At 42.9% G+C, this 23,146-nt stretch overlaps 1 protein-coding gene across 6 annotated transcripts in view; it reads left to right on the forward strand.

Moving 5' to 3' along the window:
• Window positions 1–23,146, forward strand: part of TOPAZ1 (testis and ovary specific TOPAZ 1) — a 130,275-nt gene that overhangs the window by 65,803 nt on the left and 41,326 nt on the right. For all 6 annotated transcript variants that reach the window (XM_025190288.3, XM_025190286.3, XM_025190283.3 and 3 more), the window contains 5 exons: window positions 356–507; window positions 701–793; window positions 1,095–1,210; window positions 2,209–2,275; window positions 14,095–14,269. In XM_025190288.3, the coding sequence (XP_025046073.3) occupies window positions 356–507; window positions 701–793; window positions 1,095–1,210; window positions 2,209–2,275; window positions 14,095–14,269 (603 nt within the window). The remainder of the gene's footprint in view (window positions 1–355; window positions 508–700; window positions 794–1,094; window positions 1,211–2,208; window positions 2,276–14,094; window positions 14,270–23,146) is intronic.

The following is a 23,146-nucleotide window of genomic DNA, read 5'->3' on the forward strand; positions in this document are numbered from 1 at the left end:
CTTTCTCCATCTCAGCAGAGTTGCTAGTTACTAAATGGATATGGAGATTGAACTGTACTTTCTCTAAAGGGATCTGGAGTTCATGGTATCAGCTCATCTGTGTGGCAGAATAGTATGGGCTCTGCTTATCCTTTTACAGTATCTATATTATGGATAATTCAGGAATATATGTCAATCTGCTTCTGTTACTGCAACTATCAGATTTTATCACAAAATATTTTGTTTTCACTTTTGTATTTTAATATAGTGCCTTTATTAAGAAATAACTTTTGTTTCAGGAAATAAGTTGTTTAAATACCTAAGAATGTCAGATATCTTAGAACAGAATTGACTCTTTCATTTGATTTTTTTTCAGTCCAGATATTTATCAGTTACTACAGAGAAGTTACTCCTGGTGTGCATTTTGATTCACAAGTACTGAATGATCTTCTCATTTCTTTGCTCAAGTGTTATTTGTTGAAAGAAGTATTTCTGTTGTTAAATGTTGCTGTAATGATTAAAATGCTGGTAAGTGACCATGAAACATTTGAAAGCTTGAAAGTTATGGGACCATAATTATCTATTTTGTTTACATGGGCCAAGTTTGAAAAACAAAATTCTACATAAGGCAACATAAACTACTAGTATGAAAACTCTAAAATATCTATAGGAGACGAATAAATTATTAAGATATTTTTAATACTGTATTTTATATTTTTAGCCAGCTGTTGATATATTTCTGAAGGTGTTTGAGCATGTAGCTGCCATGAATATAAGAGATGCTGTGCCTACATTAATAGATATCTTTTGTAAGGTATGACTTTTTTCCCATTATCTCCTTATGTGTGGAAGTTTCACAAAAACTTCTTGCTTATTTTTAAAATCCTGACAATGAAATTTTAAAGATTGAATTGAAACAAGTATCTTTATTTTGATGTTGTAGCAAGGCCCTTTGTAAAGGTTTTTCTTTCTCTCTTATTTTTTAAAAATCTCTCCTACTTATATTTCTCATGTTATATATTATGTCCTCCATTGTGTTTGCCACTTGGTTTTTGAAAGATTTTAGAAATTGTAATTTGTATGTACATCTGCATTATTTTCTTTTGATACTACAGGTTTTTGATGCTGGGATGGTTCTTGAGCTTGAACATTTTAACCGTATTATTAAATTCCTTCACCAACTGCAAGTTTCCAGTCAAGAAATGAATGTTATTTTGAACATAAAATCAAGGTGTGTATTTAGCTGTGGAGATTATTTTCAGTTAATGTGCAAAATATATTTAACGGTTTCTTCTGGATTTTGTTTAATAAAAAATTATGTAAAGAACATTGGCTTGTTGCTAATTAGAAAGCATGGTGAAAAGGTGCATATTTATACATTTTCTACAAAAATTAGAAGTTTAATTATTCAGCAATAATGTAATGGAGTTTCCAATTGAATGTAATGGGGTTTCCAATTTAATGGAGAATGCTAACACTAAGTATTAAGAATTAGAAGAACAGGATTTTTGCTTCATTTATTTATTAGCTTTTCCATAGCATTCATGATTATTAAATCTGATTAGCATAGCTGGGAATAGAATGCACAAATTTCTGTGACCCTGAGCAAGTCATCTAGTGAACTTGGTGTTTTACGTTACTTACAACACATGTATGGGGTTGGTTGTATCATTTTTACTTATCAGGAAGTTGATGTACAATTAGTTATGCCGTGCAATGTGTCACAATGTCAGACGCAGAGCCAGAAAAAAATCTCTTAGAAACATCCTTCTCTGTTCACTAGATCACACTTTCTCATGTAATCTGATGTAATTTGAGATTGTTATAGAACTTAATGGGATATATGAGACTCACATTTCGTATTGTCACTGCCATTTCACTGATCCTCACATTGAGATAAATCTTCTCTATTACAAGTTAGTGCCTTTTTCTGTGGAAATAATTTTCTCACTAGATTAATATTTGAGAAATAGTAAATGTAGTCTAGTAAAATATTGAAAATTATTTGTATAGTATTCATTAGAATAGTACACTACTGAAGCACAAATGACATTCTTAATATTATTTAAATACATATTGCTTTTCCCTCTTGAGTGGTGTATTTAAGCTTGGATGCTGGGGACTTAGGTAATGATGTAGGATTAAAAACACTGCTATTTTCTTTAATGATAATACAAAGTATTATAATCTTAATAGATAACTATAATTAATAGTTTTCTCTTGTTGAAGATTTCAGGCAAGACAGTTTAAAAAGAACTGGCTTTGTGACTTAAATTTGGCACTAGCTGAAATTCAGGTACAGTATGAATATTTAGTTTTTGGAAATAGATTTCAGAACTAACGATACAAAACATATAGTACTTACTCAGTTTCTGTTTTTATTTCAAGAGTAATAGCTAGTTTTATACCTTTAAAGCCATAGAGTGCAACAAAGAGTTGTCAGTCATAAAGGAATGTTAGTTACTTTTACTTCAAAGACTGTTTAAAGAAACATTTTCTTATTCTTGTAAAGCAAAATTGTAGACTAGGATGACTACCAACACATAATAAGACCATCTTTATTATAAAGTGATGTGTCAATGTGGCTTTAATTTTGTGCATATTTGTAGATTGTTTATACATGTCTTAAATTACTTGAGATTTTGTACTATATTTCTTTGAGTAAGCAAACTGTTAATGTAAACTGAGAACTTTGTCTGACAATACCAGGATTCAGATTCAAGTACCTTCAAACAAATACTTAAAGTTCTACAAAACCTTTGTTATTTAGTGCTAAGAGCTCAGATTATGGTGCTACCAAGAAAATAAATTAATTTTTATATATATAAATAAAAGCAAACATGATTCTGGGATGCATTAACAGGAGTGTTGTGAGCGAGACATGAGAAGTGTTCTGGTCACCACATTTCAAGAAAGCGGTGGAGAAATTGGAGAAGGTCCAAAGAAGAGCAACAAGAATGATTAAAGGTCTAGAGTATATGAGCTATGGGGGAAGACTGAAAGTATTAGACTTCTTTAGTTTGGAAAGGAGAAGACTGAGAGGAGACATGATAGTGGTTTTCAAGTATCTAAAAGGGTGTCACAAGGAGGAGGGAGAAAACTTGTTTTCCTTGGTCTCTGAGGATAGGACAAGAAGCAATGGGCTTAAACTGCAGCAAGAAAGGTTTAGGTTGGACATTAGGAAAAAGTTTCTAACTGTCAGGGTGATTAAACACTAGAATAAATTGCCTTAAAGAGGTTGTGGAATCTTCATCTCTGGAGATATTTAAGAGTAGGTTAGACAGACATCTTTCAGGTATAGTGTAGACGGTACTGCTGTACGGACACGGGACTCGACTCAATGACTTCTCAAGTTCCATTCCAGTTCTAGTATTTTGTGATTCTATATTCACTTACAGTTAATAGGATTCATGTTTTGTGCAAAAAATGATTCCCAAAAGGGCCTATTTAGAGTTATAATGTTAATAATTTGTAAATAATAGAATCAGTGTAATTATTTTTCTTATTAATAAGAATTTTATTGTGTAGTGCTTACGTTATTTGCTCTAGCAGCAATATTGTGGTTTTTAAAAAACTGTCCCCAAATTTAGTGTGCATTTGAGCAAGAATTTAAGAAAATAGTAGAGAGAGGTTTCTTGTTAAATAGGAGGAAAGAACCTTTAGTCAGCTGATTTCATGAAGAATCAGAATCTCTTCTGTTTTGAGGGGCTCAAGTTACTGATACTCTGTAGCACTTAATCAGCATGAAGCACCTTTATACTGATCAGGAGAATTGAGAGTACTTACTGTACAAGCATTTCAGCCAACATCAGATGAGGTAGGGCAGGGCAGCTGCTGATTTTACAGCATTGTTTGGAATGGCCTCGCCTATATAAGGTAGCTGGAATAGATGATGAAGTACCAAGCAGGACTAAGTCATTCCTGTCTAATATAGCTAAAAAGAATTGTGAATGGTAACTGCTTCACTTTTCCAAGAGTTTTCTCAAAGCTCAATCTGTCTCTTCTTTTCGGTGTTTTTCTCTGTGAGATCTCTTTCCCCATCCGCTATTGAGGTTTTGCACACCAGTTATCAAAATAATGCTGTGGTGGATTTATCAGTGCTCCCAGACACACACACGAACAGCAACAGTAAAAAAAAAATGGCTTCCCTCTTCCGCTGGGCAATAGGTTGTGCCCATTGCTCTGAGGTGGAGACCAGTAAGTTGTGCTTCACTTTTTCATCTCCCAATTTGAGTACTCTGACTTGCTTTACTTTGGGCTAAAGAAGAAGGTCACTTAAAAGTTTTGATTCATACAATATACAGCTGTCTGCCTCCTGTAGAGGAAGACCAGTGAAACCAAATGCCATTGTCCCATTTGCTCCCTACTTAACTTCAGGTTCAATTCAAGATTGTGGTTCTAATTTTTAAGACTCTTTGGTCTCTTACAGACAGTTTCTTTATGGTGGGTGACCCATTAAGACAGTGGTTCCCAACCTTTTACGTACCATGGACCAGCAAACCCATTCACAAACTTTTGGTGGACTGGAAACATTTTATTTGAATGTTTGCAGCTTCATTATTTACATGAAATATATGCAAATAATGAACATGCAAAAAATATGTTGCCGGTCCACCTAGGCCCAGCTCAGCCCCTTGCTCTCCAAACACCTTTTGACACTTTAAACTCTGACCCCTTGTGAGAGCTCAATTCCCCAACCTGACACAACAAGTGTAGAGATGAGGGGTGGGGCAGTTAACAATAAACTCTGTAAGAACCTGCCTCTTTAACTCCCCAGAGACAAACTTGTCTGGTCCCAGTTTCCCTGAAACCCAAAAGGAAACACTGCCACCACCCAAGGGAGTAACAAAAAGTATATTTAAAAAAAAACTTTTTCCAAGGAAGAGATCACTTGGGAATCCTCTCCCTAAGGCAAAGCTCTTCCCCCTTACTCCAACTTCCATTTTGCTTGGAGTTGGTGAAAACAAACAGAGGGAATCCGCACAGAACAATGGGCACTTCTCCTCCTGGATAATCAGCCACGTAGGCATAAGGACACAAGAATCAACCAGTAGCTACCTGCCAGTCAAAGCAAAACAGGAAAACACTTTTATTATCAAAAACAAAACTATTGTTACAAGCATAGTAAGTGACTGGCTGTTAAAAAGCCATGGAGTGAAATAGACTCAGGGGAAACCCCTCAGTGGTAATCCTTAATTACAAAGAGAAAAACAATTAACCAGCTCAGACATGATTTCCAAGCCCCCAAACAAAGAAAACAATAAAATGTGATGGGCTATCTAAACTTTTCCATGCCAACACATTTCAAGAGGTCTGTTCTTGGGAGAGCCGATCTCATACCTGAGAGAAACTGCTCTCACTCCAAACAAAAGAAGAGAGAGAAAAAAATCCTATCTGCATTTCATTGGATAAATGCCCTAATACCCTCCCTTGGGTGCATCTCCAGTTGCTTAAGAACATAAGAACGGCCATACTGGGTCAGACCAAAGGTCCATCTAGCCCAGAATCCTGTCAGCCGACAGTGGCCAATATCAGATACTCCAGAGGGAGGGAGGGATCACAACAGGTAATCCTCACATGATCCTTCTCCTGTCACCCACTTCCAGAGAAACAGAGGCTAGGGATACCATTCCTACCGGTCCTGGCTAATAGCCATTGATGGACCTAACCTCCATGAATCTCTCTAGCTCTTTTTTGAACCCTTTTAAAGTTCTAGCCTTCACCGCATCCTCTGGAAAGGAATTCCACAGGTTGACTGTGCACTGAGTAAAGAAGAACTTCCTTTTGTTTGTTTTAAACTTGCTGCCTATTAATTTCATTTGGTGACCCCTAATTTTTGTATTATGGGAATAAGTAAATAACTTTTCCTTATTCACTTTTTCCATACTAGTCATGATTTTATAGACCTCTATCGTATTCCCTCCTCCCCTTAGTCTCCCCTTTTGTAAGCTGAAAAGTCCAAGTCTTTTTAATCTCTCTCCATATGGGACCTGTTCCAAACCCCTAATCATTTTTGTTGCCCTTTTCTGAACCTTTTCCAAAGTCAATATGTCTTTTTTGAGATGAGGCGACCACATCTTCACACAGTATTCAAGATGTGGGCATACCATGGTTTTATATAGAAGCAATAAGATATTTTCTGTCTTATTGTCTATCCCTTTTTTTAATTACTCTTAACAGTCTATTTGCTTTTCTGACTGCCGCTGCACACTGAGTGGATGTTTTCAGAGACCCATCCACAGTGACTCCAAGATCTCTCACTTGAGTAGTTGTAGCCAAATTAGTCCTCCTCATATTGTATCTATAGTTGGGATTATGTTTTCCAGTATGCATTACTTTGCATTTATCAGCATTACATTTCATTTGCCATTTTGTTGCCCAATCACTTAGTATGGTGGAATCATTTTGAAGCTCTTCAGTCTGCTTTGGTCTTAGCTATCTTGAGCAATTTGGTATCATCTGCAAATTTTGCCACCTCACTGTTCATCCCTTTCTCTAGATCATTCAAGAAAGATGTGGAGAAATTGGAAAGGGTGCAGAGAAGAGCGACAAGAATGATTAAAGGTTTAGAGAACATGACCTATGAAGCCAGGCTTCATGAACTGGGCTTGTTTAGTTTGGAAAAAAGAAGATTAAGGGGGGACATGATAGCGGTTTTCAAATACCTAAAAGGGTGTCACAAGGAGGAAGGCAAAAATTTGTTCCTCTTGGTTTCTGAGGACAGGACAAGGAGTAATGGGCTTAAAGTGCAGCAGGGGAGGTTTAGATTGGACATTAGGAAAAAATTCCTAACTGTCAGGGTGGTCAAATATTGGAATAAATTGCCAAGGGAGGTGGTGGAATCTCCCTCTCTGGAGATTTAAGAACAGGTTAGATAGACATCTGTCAGGGATGGTGTAGACAGAGCTTGATCCTGCCTTGAGGGTGGGGGCTGGACTCGATGGTCCCTTCCAGTCCTATTATTCTATGATTCTATGATTCTATGATTTATAAATAAGTTGAATAGAATGGGTCCCAGGATAGACCCTTGGACTAGTTACCTCTCTCCACTCGGAAAACTTACCATTCCTACCCTTTGTTTCTTGTCTTTTAACCAGTTATCAGTCCACAAAAGGACCTTCCCTCTTATCCCGTGATAACGTACTTTACGTAAGATCCTTTGGTGAGGGACTTTGTTAAAGGCTTTCTGGAAATCAAAGTATATTATATCCACTGGTTCCCCTTTGTCCACATATTTGTTGACCCCCTCAAAGAACTCTAGCAGATTAGTAAGGCATGATTTCCCTTTATAGAAACCATGTTGACTTTCCCCCAATAAATTATATTCATCCATGTGTCTGATAATTTTATTCTTTACTATAGTTTCAACTAATTTGTCTGGGACTGACATTAGACTTACTGATCTGTAATTGCCAGGATCACCTCTAGAGCCCTTTTAAAATATTGGTGTCATGTTAGTTGTCTTCCAATCATTAGGTACGGAAGCTGATTTAAAGGATAGATTACACACCACAGTTAATAGTTCTGCAATTTCCCATTTGAGTTCTTTCAGAACTCTTGGGTGAATGCCATCCAGTCCCGGTGACTTGTCACTGTTAAGTTAATCAGTTTATTCCAAAACCTCTTCTAATAGCACCTCCATCTGGGACAATTCCTCAGATTTGTCACCTTAAAAGAATTGCTCAGGTTTGGGAATCTCCCCAATATCCTCAGCTATGAAGACTGAAGCAAAGAATTCATTTAGCTTCTCCGCTTAACCCGTTCCTCGTTCTTCAAGTAAGTCAGACTCTCCATGGCAGCTCCTTTTCATGACACCCCTACAGCCCATGCCAACACCCTCTTGCCCCATGAGCCCACCACAGCCTCACCCACCACCCTTTTGCCCCCACCCCTGCACTGCCCAAAGCAAGGCTGCCCCTTTATGGAGCATAGCCGTTACTGCCGCATTGGCAGGGGGAGCAGCCATTCGCACCCCTCCCTCCCCAAGTGTCTCTCGCTCCCATGGGTGGAGGGGGCAGAGTGTGGAGCCTTGGCTGGGCTGCCATCTTACCTGGGTGGGAGGGAGAAGGAGGCATCTCCTGCTCCACTTCCTCCTGCTGCCTCCTTAGACTCAGCACCGCCATTGGGCAAAATCAGTCACCACTGCTGCCAGTTACCATGAACAGCTGGCTTAAGCTTCAGCAGCTGCTATGACCCAGCAGCCAGGTCCATGGACCAGTGGTTGGGATCCACTGCACTAAGAGATTACATTTATTGGAGGTGGAGAATGTGTGTGTGGCCAAGGTAGAAAACCCACCTACTATAATGATAGAAATGTAGCCGTGTTAGTCTGGGGTAGTTGAAGCAAAATGCAGGACAATGTAGCACTTTAAAGACTAACAAGATGGTTTATTAGATGATGAGCTTTCGTGGGCCAGACCCACTTCCTCAGATCAAATAGTGGAAGAAAGTAGTCACAACCATAAGGCAGAGCATTCAGAATAGAAGGCCCTAAACTATAGTACTACGTGCTGCCAAAGATCAAGATGAATCCTAGAGTCTAACCATGTTTAAACAATGATTTGAGATGTACATTTACAAAAATATTTTTTCATTGTTGGAAGAATCTTGCAGTTCTCATGAAAGGAAAAATAAGGTGGGAGGAAAAGATGAGGATGCAAAATACCTATGGGGAACACCTAATTCTTGTACCAGAAAGCAGATCTCTTAACTAAAAATTAGTCCATAATCTTTAAATATCTGCTATCTAGATCCTAGAATTAAAAAGTACTTGAATACCAGTGTTAAGCACCTTAAAAATGGTGCTTACCACGATGGGTTAGAAATGCCACAACAAATCCATACATTCAGAACGACAATGACTGGGACCTTTTATACTAGTCATTTAGTCATAAGTGAGGATTTGAAAACTTTTCCAATTAACTAAATTTGTGCCTGATTATGATTTTTCTATCAAACTTCCTTTCCTTCTCTATTATAAATAGTAATCATTATGTTAGCATTCTTTAATTTTAAAAAATGGTAAAAAGGTCCTACCTAGATTAGTAAAAGTGCTGTAATAGATAAATGACAACATAAGAATGCTGTGTGGCACACAGTATGGTATATTTCTCTAGTAGGAAACCAGGTTTTTCATATGGGTTATGCATCATATAAGCACAATATATGTATTTAGTTTGTATTAGGAATGGAGAATGGTAATGTAATTGCTTTTGGACATGGCAACAAATCAGTACAGGCAGTCCCGGGTTACGTACAAGATAGGGACTGTAGGTTTGTTCTTAAGTTGAATCTGTATGTAAGTCGGAACTGGCGTCCAGATTCAGCCGCTGCTGAAACTGACCGCCAGTTCTGACTTACAAACAGAATCAACTTAAGAACCCCAAGCGTCCCCAAGTCAGCTGCTGCTGAAACTGATCAGCAGCTGATTCCAGGAAGCCTGGGGCAGAGCAACTCTGCCTCAGGCTTCCTGTAGTCAGCGCTGGTCAGTTTCAGCAGAAGCTGACTTGGGGACGCCTGGGGCAGAGCAGCTGGGGTGCTGCTGGGTTGCTCCAGTAGCGCTGCTCCTCGGGACTACTGGAGCAACCCAGCAGCACCCCATCTGCTCTGCCCCAGGTGTCCTGATTCAGCCGCTGCTGAAACTGACCAGCAGCGGCTGAATCAGGACCAGAGCAGCTGGGGTGCTGCTGGGTTGCACCAGTAGCGCCCAGAGCGGCGCTGCGGGACCAACCGGCAGCACCCCAGCTGCTCTGCCACAGGCGTCCGGAAAAAGCCTAGTCTGCTGGGGGGGGGGGGTACTAGCTGTGCGCCCCCCCCCCCCCCCACCCCAGCAGACCAGGAAGACTCGGGCGGTGGACTGAGATGCACCGCAGTCCCGCCGCCTGGGTCCTCCGCGGCTTTGCTCCCCGTCTCCCTGGTCTGCTGGAGACCAGCAGACCAGGGAGACGGGGAGCGCCTCTGAGGACGCCGGCAGCGGAGCAGCCCAGGTGCGCCTGGGGTGCCCCGCTGCCCGAGCCCCCCCGCGGCTTTGCAAAGCGTGGGGAAGCCGGCGGCGGGGCAGTCCAGGCGCGCCTGGGGTGCCTCGCTGCCCGAGCCCCCCCGCGGCTTTGCAAAGCCGCGGGGGGAGGGGGGGGGAGGGCAGCGGGGCACCCCAGGCGCGCCTGGACTGCTCCGCTGCCGGCTTCCCCGCGCTTTGCAAAGCCGCGCGGGTGGGGGGTGGGGGAAGCTCGGGCAGCGGGGCTGCCTCACTGCCCGAGCCCCTCCGCGGCTTTGCTCTGCGTCTTCCTGGTCTGCAGACCAGGGAGACGCAGAGCAAAGCCCCAGAGTACACGGGCGGCAGGACCACGAGGTCCCGCAGTCCGTGTAGTCTGGGGCAGCCCCGTTTGTAACTGCGGATCCGACATAAGTCGGATCCGCGTAAGTCGGGGACTGCCTGTATTTATGATCTGATTAATTTGAAGTTTCATATGTCAGGCGCTAATTTATTTTCACAGTGTACTTTTGGTTATATTAAAAGGTTATGGTAATATTAAAATACTAAAACATTGATAATTTAATGTTAAAACTGATAGGGGCATTGATTTTGAATATTGGTTCTGGTTAGGAGCATAATTGCCCTCTCTGAGTTCAAGCATATATCATGTATGTAGAAAGTAGATATAAATCTGTTGGTTTTGAAAGCCAGTGAAAGTAAAAATAATGCAAGATATATGTATTTTGAGCAATATTCAGAACTAGGACATTGACAGGAATAATAAATGATAATCTCTTGTTGAAAAAGTGATCATTCTATCTGTGCATAATAAGGCTAACTGCAGAGAGTCAAGAACAACACTTTCAGTTGTGGGAACAAGCACCATTGCTTTACAGGCAGTCCCCAGGTTACGTACAAGATAGGGACTGTAGGTTTGTTCTTAAGTTGAATTTGTACTTAAGTCGGAACTGGCGTCCAGATTCAGCCGCTACTGAAACTGACCAGCGATTGACTACAGGAAGCCCGAGGCAGAGTTTCTCTGTCCTGGGCTTCCTGGAATCAGCCGCTGATCAGTTTCAACAGCAGCTGAATCTGGACGCCTGTGACAGAGCAGCTGGGGCACTGCCGGGTAGGTCCCCGCAGCGCTGCACCTCTGCGCTGCAGGGACCAACCCGGCAGCACCCCAGCTGCTCTGCCTCAGGCGTCCCCACGTCAGCTGCTGCTGAAACTGATCAGCGGCTGATTCCAGGAAGCCCGGGGCAGAGCAACTCTGCCTTGGGCTTCCTGTAGTCAGCCGCAGGTCAGTTTCAGCAGTGGCTGACTTGGGGACGCCTGAGGCAGAGCAGCTGGGGTGCTGCTGGGTTGCTCCAGTAGCGCCGCTCCTCGGCGCTACTGGACCAACCCAGCAGCACCCCAGCTGCTCTGCCCCAGGCGTCCTGATTCAGCCGCTGCTGAAACTGACCAGCAGCGGCTGAATCAGGACGCCTGGGGCAGAGCAGCTGGGGTGGTGCCGGGTTGGTCAAGTCGCGCCGAGGAGCAGCGCTGCAGGACCAACCGGCAGCGCCCCAGCTGCTCTACCACAGGCGTCCGCGAGAAAAGCCTGGTCTGCTGGGGAGGGGGGCGCACTAGCTGCGCCCCCTCTCTCCCCAGCAGACCAGGGAGACGCGGAGCAGCTTTTCTTGCCCCGAAGGACGCGGGCGGCGGGACCGCGGCGCGTCTGGGCAGTCCCGCCGCCCGCGTCCTCCAGGGCGAGAAAAGCCCCGTTTGTAAGTACAGATCCGACATAAGTCGGATCCGTGTAACTCAGGGACTGCCTGTATTCCTGTATTTCAAATAGGAAATGGTATAGTTAACCATTTGAAGAGGCAGCTACATTCCAGTTTATGTAGTTATAGTCTGGTTTTTAATTTCAACTAACCATATTGCTCTTTCAGTCCTATCTCTAGAGCTTATCTACACATAAATCGTTACAATGGCAGAGCTGCACCACTACAGCTACACTTTCGTAACACTTCAGTGAAGACAATGCCTATGCCAACGGGTGGGCTTTTCACATCGGCCTAAAAGGCAGTAGCTGGATTGGCAGGAGAATTTGTCTGTTGACCTAGCACTGCCATATGCCAGAAATTAGGTCAGTTTAACTGCGTACAGATTTTTTTACACATAGCTCTACTGACCTAATTTCCTACTGTAGACCTAGTCTCATTAAGAAGGCAGTAAATGCATCAGAACTGATAGATAAGTGTAATCATTCTCTGAAAAGTGTGTTTGTTTAAACACATATACATCAACAGGTTTGTTATTTATCAATTCTTTCTAAATGACATTCACTCAATTTTCAAGTTAAATTATTACTCCAGAAACTCTTTACTTGAAAAACTGAGTAAATGCAGTATGAAAATTGAGACTCACTAAACATGAAACCACACAATGCCGCTTTTAAAGTCACATTTCAGAGTAGAACAGAGCTTAAGAAAGCATGTTATGGGAAATGATATTAAATATTGTTTATAAATGTATCTAGTTTGTGAAGCTGTTTGATCAAATTTTCAGATGATACAGAAACTTCCATGTGACATGTACTGTGCTTGCTATACAAGAAAAATAAAGACTTAAATTTTGATGGGCTGGTTTGATAAACAACTCTAATAGTATACATTTGGAAAGTGTCAATGTTAAATAAAAATATAAAATGAGATAACGTGATAGAAATATTGTAGAAAAATATTTGAATAAGTTGAACATGCATAGCAGACATGGAAAGCAGATTATAGAAACTTGCAATATGAGACTATAACAAAATACCTGGTATGTGCCTCCTGAGGGGGGATGTGTGTGTAAAACTTTTCCTGCAGAATGACAGAGTGAGGTCATCACGTCACTTTGCATCCCTCCTGCTTCTTCCCTCCTTTCCCCCTCCTCTTTCCCAGTTCTAGGCTGCTCTGCCACCCTGCTCTCCTCTTCCCTGTGCTTGGTGGCCAGGAGGAGAGTATGGGGCCTGGAGAGAGGCCTTGGCTCTCTTTGGCAGCTGGGAGTGGAGAAGCTAGGGCTGGCCTCAGCCTGGACCAAGCCCCCAGAGGCTGGGGAGAGAGCCAGGCCTGGCCACAGCTTCAGCCCAGCCCAGCCCAACTCTCCGAGGCTGGCAGGGGGAGAACTGGGCCTGGCTGTACCGCGGCTTCAGCCTGGCCCAACTCCCTACCTGGCAGCTATGGGGAGAGAGCTGGGCCTGGCCACAGCACGGCTTTGTCCCAGCCCAATCCCCCAGTGGTCTTGTGGAGAGAGCTAGGCCCGGCTGCGGTTTTGGCCCAGCCCAGCCCTCAGCCGCCAGTGGGAGAGAGCTGAGCCACAGCATCAGCTGGGGGAAGGGAAGAGGGTTAGGCTGCAGGGGGAGGAGGGCTTCGGGCAGAGGGAGAAGGGGTCCAGGCTGATGGCAGGGAAGGAGCAAGGGACCGGGCTGGCACGGCAGGGATGTGCGGAAGGGAGAAGGGGTCCAGGCTGGCACAGCCATAGCCTGGCCTTCCCATGTGGCCATGGGGAGAGCTTGGGTTTACCTACGCCCTCGAGAGGGGTTGGCGAGCGTAGCAAACAGGGCGGCATAGCCCCCTAGTAATACTATTAATGTTTCTTTGCCAGTAGTGTTAGGAACCTCATTTTATTTCAGTTAAGGATTTTTCACTGAAACAAGATTGGTAATAAAACAGCATGAAGAATAACAACGAAGAATAACAACAAAGAAAACAGGATTGGAAGATATTATTTATGAGGAAATACTAATAGATTTGTGAAGAAATTACATTAAACAGTATGAACATTTAAAATAATACAAAGGGGGATGACTTGCGACTAGTCAGATGTTACAAGAATTAATGTATTTAAATTGAAGTTAGAATTAATTTTCTTATCTGACCTAGACAAAATAAGAGCAGTAAAACAACTTACTATAAGCTGGTTGAGAGATCATTGAGAGAGATGTTCAGAAGGTTATAATATTCATTTGAGAATATAAGAGGAGAATTTGTACAAAGTGGATTTTGAGCACCTAATAGTTCCTGCTAGTTGTACCATTCAAGTTATAATACATAATGATAACTATGTGGTGTTCTTTAGCAAGCTTATTTACATTTATTATTTGACTTTAACAGCACTGTAAAGAAAAAAGTGACTGGGCCAAATTGGGAACTTTGTATGTTAATATGAGACTAGGATGTGAAAATTTTGGTGACCTTCAGAAATTGACGTTACGTATTGCTGACATACTAACAAGAGACTCCAAGGAAGAGAGACCAGGAGTTCCTTTTTGTGAATTTGCTGAAGCAGGTAAAATAATAAGTAAAATTTATATATTGCATTTGACACTTTAACATTCATTCTCTACACTGAACAGGTATAAGAAGAAAACTGGAATTATGTGCTGAATTGTAACACTACCATTCTCTTGACCTTGTTTATTTATTTAAATGTACATTGTGCACTAATCAAAATTCTTCTTGCTATGTGTAAAATAACATTAAGTAAACATGCCCAAGAGTAGCCAGAAAAAAAAAATCAGAGAACATCTGTTGGTCCTAAAAGATTCAAACTTTGCTTGAAACAGGCCAAGAAGAGAAACATACTTCAGAGTTGAGAGCCCTCCACTGAGAATGCTCTAGATAAACAAATGTGAGACCCAACAGCTTTCCTCCATTGTGGGTAATGACACAAGGAGAAGCAGGTGTAGGCTCCTAAGTGAACATAACATGACCAAACCATTGAGGACTTCTGTGAGAAAAGCAAACACCTTAAATTGAACCCAGAAATTTAAATTATTAGTGTTTCTGGAGCAGCAATGTAATATGATGTATGCATAAACACTATTAATTGAGGAGGAAAACACATTTTGTAGTAGCATGCAATGTGAGATGGTTTAAAGAATTTCAACCCCTGAAACAGACTCCACAGTTGTTCAAACTGACAGAGCACAGTATGTCCCCTTTCTTCTCCACTTCCCTTGCTCTTTAAATTATTTATATAAAAGTTCTTGGTATATATTGTGTTTTATATTGCTAGGTCTATGTCACTGTGCAGCATTTCACTGCTTGTGTTTTCAGCCGTCTTGAAAAAAGTAATATGAACATCTGTCCTAGCCAGAATCCTTTTCATTCAAAAAAGGTGTCTAAAAAAGAACTGGCCTTAACACTAAGGGTTCCTATACTCTTATTTCATTTCCCAGAAAGCAAGCAAATTCTCATAGTTTCCTCAAACTGCTTTATTTTTAACTATGCATTTTCAGCCCGAGTTACTTATGATCTCTGCAGCCAGTGAGAAAACAGGAGCAAGAATGTCTCCTGTACTTAAAGAAAATACAATGAGATTGAAATTTTTTATGATGAGAGCTTCCTAAGATCTCAGGATAAGAGCCCCTCTGTGGTAGGTACAACACAAACAAAAAAGAAAACAGGATCCCAGCTTTGAAGGGCTTACAGTCTTGCAAACAAGAACAGGGAATTATCAAGTTCTCTAATCCAATATAACAACTCCTTTTGGGATGAAATCCTATTGTAATTTAGGCCATGTCTACATTACAAGATAAGGTCGAATCTCTTATGGTCAATTTTCTGGTCACCCGATTTTGCGAGTCGAAGGTCCATGTCCTCACTTGGGGGAAGAATTCAATATAGTCTGAAGTACTGTGTCCTCATTAGGGAACCTTCCATAGACTCAGAGAGCAATGTGCTGTGGATAGCTTTACATTCTGGGTTATGCTTCCAGTGCCTGTTGGGACCAAAAATTGCAGCGGGTGGATACAGGTTCATGTAATATGTGTCCTGTAATGCACTCATCTAGTCCATGCACCCTTGCTTGAGATCAGCACGAAGCAGTCTTTTCGCGCCCTTTTTTGCCCTGATTGCAGGCTCAGATGCCACAGCAGCATGAGTATGAATCCCATTTTGCATCAAACCATAATGATGCTGATGTCTGCCTAATGGTGCAGTACTATGAGAGCATACACATGTCGCTCCAGCAGGAAGAGGATGATGAATCTCGGGTTGGCATGGCACCGCTGTTCACACAAGCCCTTGTGCTGATGCAAGCACAGCTTGACATTCAATCCTGTGGACACAGTGCAACACCAGTTCTGGTGCTATGAAACAAGCACAGACTAGTGAGACCACATTGTGATACAGATATGGGACAATCTACAGTGGTTGCAAAACTTCCGAATGCGCAAAGTCACTTTCTTGGAACTTTGTGAATGGCTTTCCCCTGCCCTGAATCATCAGAATACCTGAATGAGATGCACTCTGACCATGGAGAAGCATGTGTCAATAGCCCTCTGGAAGCTTGCAACCCCAGACAGCTACTGGTCAATTGAGAATCAATTTGGAGTGGAGAATTCTACAGTGGGGGCTGTTTTATACAAGTAGTGAAGGCGATCAATACCATTCTGCTTTGGAGGGTTGTGACTCTGGGAAATGTGGCTAGCATATTGAATGGCTTTGCCACAATGGAGTTCCCTAACTGCAGGGGACGATAAGCAGAACGCCCATCCCAATCTTGGCCCCTGACCAATTTGCCAAGGAATATATAAATGTCAGGGGGTACTTCTCCATGGTGCTGTAGGCACTGGTGGATCACAAGGGCCATTTCACTGACATCAGCGTGGGACAGTCAGGAAAGGTGCATGACTCTCACATCTTTAGGAACTTCTGTCTCTTCAGAAAGATGCACATTGTAACTTTTTTCCCCAGACTGGAAAATCAGAATCAGAGAGGTGGAAATGCCAATAGTGATCCTTGGCGACCCAGCCTACCCCTTGTTCCCGGGGCTCATGAAGCTGTAGGCAGGCAGTCCGGACCCCAGTAAAGAGTGGTTCAACTACAGGCTCAGACTAGGCTGGAGCTCAGCAAACTCAACATTCCCTTTATGATGTCAGCCTTCTATGTGCTCCAAAATCATTGCAAGAGCAATGGGGAAAGTTATCTGGCGGGAAGAGGAGGGACTGGGCTGAGACAGAGCACCTAGGCAGACAGTTTGTGCAGCCAGACACCAGGGCAATAAGGAGAGCACAGCATGAGGCAGTGCAAATTAGAGAGGCTTTGAAGGACAGTTTCATGAACGGGCAGTTTTGAGACTTATACACATTGCTCACAACAAGGTGTCCCTGACATTCACTGTTGCCTGTAATCCCCCACCCCACCCCTGTAGTACAAGCAATAAAGAGACTGTTGTTCAGAGATCATGTGTCTTTATTTAGGGAAAACAGCCAGGAAATAAAAGAAGTATATGGTGGGAACCCAAAAGGCGGGCAGCTCAGAAACATGAGGAGGATAGCCTTTTGCCTCCCGAGGTCCTGAAGGTTAAGGCTACTCTTGAGTTCCCGCCCTCCCCCCCGCCCCCCCCCATGTCTTGGAGACCCTGGGAATGGATGTTATGAAGCTGGGGAAGGAGGGAAAGTTATTCTGCTTGGGGTGGCCAGAGTTCTGGGAGGAGGCCTTCTCCAGGAATGCAGCCAGGTGCTCCATCACTGTCGTCAGGGAGGCAAAGAGACTCTCCTGTTGCCTTGCCTGCAGTTCCCTCCACACTTTCCTCTCTTGGCATTCTGTGATCCTCTCCTGGCGCTCTGTCTGCATATCCTCAATGAGCGTATTCATGCAATCCATTTGCTCCTTGAACATATGTTCCCTTGTCCGTTTTTGCCTCCAGATCTACGCTGGGTGGACAGCTGCTAGATCCAGGGAAGTACACAGCAAGCCAGCTGCTGTTCCTGCTGTAACGAAAATTTATAAGGGCACACGTTACAAGAGATACATTGTGTTAAGCCTAACCCTAATCTGTTAATATTCAGTGAAGGTTACTGTAAAGCCAATGAAAATGTGTTCTGTGCAAAGCCAAAGTTTTGCTTTAAAGTGGCCGCTGTACCGCATGTACATAGAGCTCCCAAGGGAGCATCTGGACTCATGCAGTTTAGAGGCCGGCAGGCAGGCATGGTAAAGGGCCTTTCAGGGTAGGAGCCTGCAGGTGGAATGGGGGGACAGGTCCGGCTATGCACCAGGAGGGAGGGAGGGGTTGCCAGAGGCTGAAGCAATGCTAGCAGCAGAGGCAACAGCTAATAGCTTCCCCTCCTTCCTCATCCAGGTTGCCATGCAAGATATCTGTCTTCTCTGAATCACATAGTGATAGGGAGCAGATGCTGACTGAATGTGGCCAGAAACCTGGGCCTTATGATGCAGTGTTTTGTGGTTCATCGACACCAGACCACTTACTGGTGGTTTGGTATGGGAAGGTGTCCTACTGTGGAGGAAAGAATAAGGCTGGCCTCCCCAGAAGCCTTGTGAGCAAGATCAAAGATTTCCTATCTGACTTCGTAATGGAGACATGCAGGGAAGATTCCTACTTCATGTGCAGGCACATTATCAAGCATTTTTGCCTCTCCCTCCCTCCCCCCCCCCCATGCTCTGTAGGCACAAAGCACAGTACACATCATACCCAGCTGCTTTAACCCACTTGTAGTAAGAATAGAATTGTGAACTCACAAGAAATGTCCTCCCCAGAACTGGTGCTCATTGGGGTAATGTCCTGGGAAGAGGGGACTGGCTTCAATGTGATGAAAAAGTTCTAGACTCTCGTCCATCTGTGGCTAGCCATTCTCCTTCTCCACTGCCACAACACTGTTCTCCATACTGATGCCAGGAGTGTCTTGGCTGGATTCCAGTCAGGCTTGTGAAAGTGGTTGACTCCTCCTCCAGAATCACACCCAGCTGTTCATAGAGCCGGCATGTTTGTGGTAAAGCACCAGACTTTCCGTTCACCTCCTTTGCCTTGTGGTAGGACTGCCTCAGCTCCGTTGTTTTGACTCTGCACTTCTGGGCGTCCCTGGAATATCCTTTGGCCATCAAGCAGTTTGCGATCTTTGAGTAAATGTCCATGTTTCTTCTGTTAGTTCAGAGCTCAGAGAGAATGGATTCCTCTCCCTACACCACCTTGATGAAGTCCAAAATCTCTCAGACACTCCATGCTGTTGCTCTTTTGCATCCATGGGAACTGAAGCCCATGGGACTTGAAGTATTGGAAATTATGAATATATTAGAAGTCATGGCCATGTGTGCTGAGTTGTGCCATCCAACCTGGAACTCTCAAAGGCAGTCCTTTCCACCGCATTTCTGCCAGATCTGAAATCCCTACCTCCCTAGCCAGAAATAGCTTTGTAGTCACCTAATATGGAGCACCTACGGGAACATCTCTTGAAAAAGAAGAGGAGGTTATTCACCTTGATAGTAACTGATGTTCTTTGAGGGTAGAGAAGAAACTGAGTGGGGCAGAGGGGGTGCTCATGTATGTGCGATGCCTGACACTTAGGAGTATGTGGGTGCAGATATGCTCCTGAATGGCCCCAGGGATACTGCTCTGAAATCTCCTATGTAGGGCTTGGCGGCAGCACACTGATCTAATGTGGAGCACCCACAGGGACTCTCATCTTGAAGAAAGTCAGTTACTATCAAAGTGAGTAACCACCTCTTCTAAATACAGCTGCTGCTGAGCAGCCTTAGTGTTGTACAAATAGTGTTCTACATTGCGTTCGAAACCCTGGTCACTCTGACCAACACAGAAATAACATCAATTACAGTAGGAAGGCTGTCTTGCCTTTGGTGCTCTTGCCTTCAACAGAGAATATTCAGAGTTAAGGAGGAATAGTTGATTTCACAGATTAGTGTTTTTAAGCTGGAAAATATATTATTTTCTTCTGAAACTATAATACTTTAAATGCACACTGAATTGGGACTGAATCATTTTTTTGTAAAAAATTAAACAATCCCTTTTTTGGTCCACAAGTAGCAAAACTAACATGAGTAACTATTGGATTGTCCTCACAGATTGTTCCAGAGGAAGGCTATTTGTGTGGAGGCAGAGAGGCAAAAAAGTATACTTCCTGTGTTCTTAGCACATCTTTTGTTACTTCCATCTGTCACACATCAAATTTTAAAATGTGTCTGGGAGTTCAAAGCAAATATGTTCTGGAAATTATTCAGAGGTTACACTATTTCCGTATCATGCTGCCCTAAACTTTTCCCCCTGGAATGTTCAGATGAAGTTTTCCATGCAGGACATTCTAAGTTTCTAAAGCAGTATTGGGAAAAGGGGTGGGGGAGAGTCTGTTTCCAAAAAACAGGGAGATTTTTGTCCTATTTAGGTTCTCAGAAGATTTAAATCTGTGGTGTCCAACACGTGAGCCACTAGCCACATGTAGCTATTTGGCTGGTTGAGTGTGGTTATTTGGCTTGAACCATGTGGCTAATTGGATGGTTGTGTGTTGATAGTTCACTATATCAGTAGCCACTACAGTGGTTATTGGTTGGACACCACAGATTTAAATTCAGGATGGTGATAATACACTGCATAATTCTCTTATTAAGCATATGCAGTTGGTTTGGAGTTCTTGTCATGATGCATGCTTTATATCCAGCAGACCAACACATAGATGTAACTATGATTTTGTATAAGTTAAAATCATTATCAATACAAAATTTTCCTTTTGGGTATTTCTAATTTCAAGAATTATCAGATACTCAAATGTAATGGCAGTCCACAAAAGACTTCTGTATGCACTTATTTAGTTGACTGGCTGTTGAGTTAATTTGCAGTGTGCATCACAGGCATGTTTCCAGTTTCAGTAGCATTAATGCTCAACAAAGAGAGAAAATGGTCCCAGTTTGGTGAAAACCTTTATCAGAATAACCATCAACTCATTAATTGGTCCAACATATATCTTCCATAGAGCATTTTTTGATAGATGGTGCATATTGGTTGAGTAGTCTTAACACACAATCTGATTCTTCTAGAGACTGCTGTGTTTCATGGGTTCTTGCACAATTACTATCCTATTTGCTAGATTCAAGATGAAGCTTGTGTAGTATTAGCTAATGAAAATGTATATCTTGCTTCTGGACAATTTCAGTTAAACTTGAAGGTGAACCTAAATGTTTTAAAAGTTCAAAAGATTCTGAGACTCCAAATTATTGACAACATATATATGTAAGCAAGGTCTGAATCAATGCTTCCATTACAGGCAGCTGGAATGGGAAAGAAATCCTGGACGTGGCTATATAAATACAGGTCTCTCAGCTTGCTTAGGCCTGCTAGATATTCAGTTGTTAGAATGGTGTTTTGCCCATTGTAACCAATTTGGCTGTTGCGGTGTCACAAACTGTGTTAAGCCTAAAATGCAGAAATTGTAAGATATCAATGTTTGCAGTTATTGTGAGAATGCAGAAAAGTCAGATGGTTTAACACAGTTAAACCCTATCAGTGTAATTACACTTGGATGGACAGAGGCTTGTCTTCCACAGCCCTATGGATTAAGCTGGGGAGGGAGTCAGCAGGCTGCATGCCCTTCACATGTGAGCTGTAAGACTGATTCAACCTGTTTCTCCCCACTGTTTCAATGATAGTGTTAAAGATAAGACTCCATAAGGAGTCTCTTTTATATGTAAATTTACTCCAGTGGATGCTGAAATCTCTTGTGGCTAGACTGTGCTTTGGGCCAAGAGCTGAAATCACTGAGAGCTGAAATAACTAGGTTTGGCCCAGAGCCAAATCCACCACAAGCCAGTGGAAGATGCAATGATCAGGGTGGTGATGGAGAGGCATAAGGAGTGGCCAGCAGAATGGCAGCAGTGAGGGGCAACAAATTGCCGGCAGAGCAGTGCCCAAGAGCAGGAAGCAGGTAGATGGCGAGTGACCAGAAGAGTGGGTGAGATGCCTTCTTCCTTCCCCACCCCACCACTCAGGATGGGAGGTGAACTCTGCAGATGCACCTCTGAACTCTGTTCTGCCCTGATCAAGGGCAGCGACTGAGAGTAGGGTGCAGAAAATTGGCATGTGAAGGGAACATCCTACATTGCGGGACTTGATAGCCAGAGAAGAAAAAGACATTGCCCAGCCTACCTGAGCTGGGAAGTTTACTCATGGTTTTGATTATGAACTCTGTGGTGTTTTCCCAAATTAATGCCACATTACTTCCCTCCCCTTTTATTAAAGGTTTATTTTCTCCACTCAGACTGTGTGTTTGCAAGTATGGAAGCATTGCCTCCCAGAGACGTCCAGGGGTGTTGTGTGAATATCCCAGGTTACTGCATGCGAATATCTCAGGTTACTACTCAACGCAGTTCTGTGTTGGATGGATGGAGAGGAACCTTTGGATATTGAACCCAGCCCTGGCTGCTGCTGGTGCTACACATATTCTGGCAGAAGGGTTACACATATTAATTGCAAATACATTTCAAACAATTCTTGAACATTGATGTTTCATTTCCTCACTGAGAAATTTTTCTCTCCAATTTTCACTTTAATAGTCGTGGTCTATACTACAAACTTATTTTGGTATACCTGCATTACACAGTATGGAAAATGTAGGCATGTCAACTAAACCACTGGAGGAGACAGCTTCTCCCATTGACATAGCTACTGCGTCTTGGGGATGTGGACTACTGGCTTGGATGGGAGAAGCTCTCCCAACAGTGGGTAGGCAAGTGTCTGTGCCATTTTAGCGTTATAAGTAAAACATATCCTTAGTGCCATTATGCACACCTATGATAAGAAATAAGGCACTATCTTTGAATATCTTCTGCATATTAGTAGTCATGGGGTGCTCCAGCCAGTGCAGCCTAAAACTCTAGCTAGCAATAGTAACTCACATCTCCCTTGCCCCTCCCCTCTGTGAACAGGGTGATGGAGTAAAAGGGCAGGGTGCTTCCACTGCTTCAGGACCTTAAAACTGAGAACAATCTCTCTCTGCCACCAGTGGTGCTTAGGTTTACACTACACAAGTAATTACTGCAGTTTTCATATTCACACAACTTCTTTCTGTCAGTGGTGCGTGTCCCCATCAGGAACATTTGCACTGACTTGAGAGGCAATGTGTGGTCTGACAGCTCCATGTGGAGTAGGAAGCTGAGAACTCTGGCAGCATCTGAACTATAGGGAGCCTGCGTCCAGCCTCTCAGTGGTGGGCAGTGAGGCTCCAGCAGTCAGCTCTGTTGGGGCTCAGAGCTAGACTACTTCTTCCCTCCTGCCCCCAAATGGAAATAATTTCTGCTTCATGTTAGGGATGTTAGATATGTAATTGAATAGTCGTGTAACCGTGTGAAATCTTAACAGTTACACGACTATTCGATAGTCCTGAGAGGTATGGCTGGGGAGCTAGTGCGTTTCTGGCCC

Source organism: Pelodiscus sinensis, chromosome 2 (genome assembly GCF_052426305.1).
Source record: "Pelodiscus sinensis isolate ZL-2025 chromosome 2, ASM5242630v1, whole genome shotgun sequence".
In the NCBI taxonomy this organism is placed as follows: Eukaryota; Metazoa; Chordata; order Testudines; family Trionychidae; genus Pelodiscus; species Pelodiscus sinensis.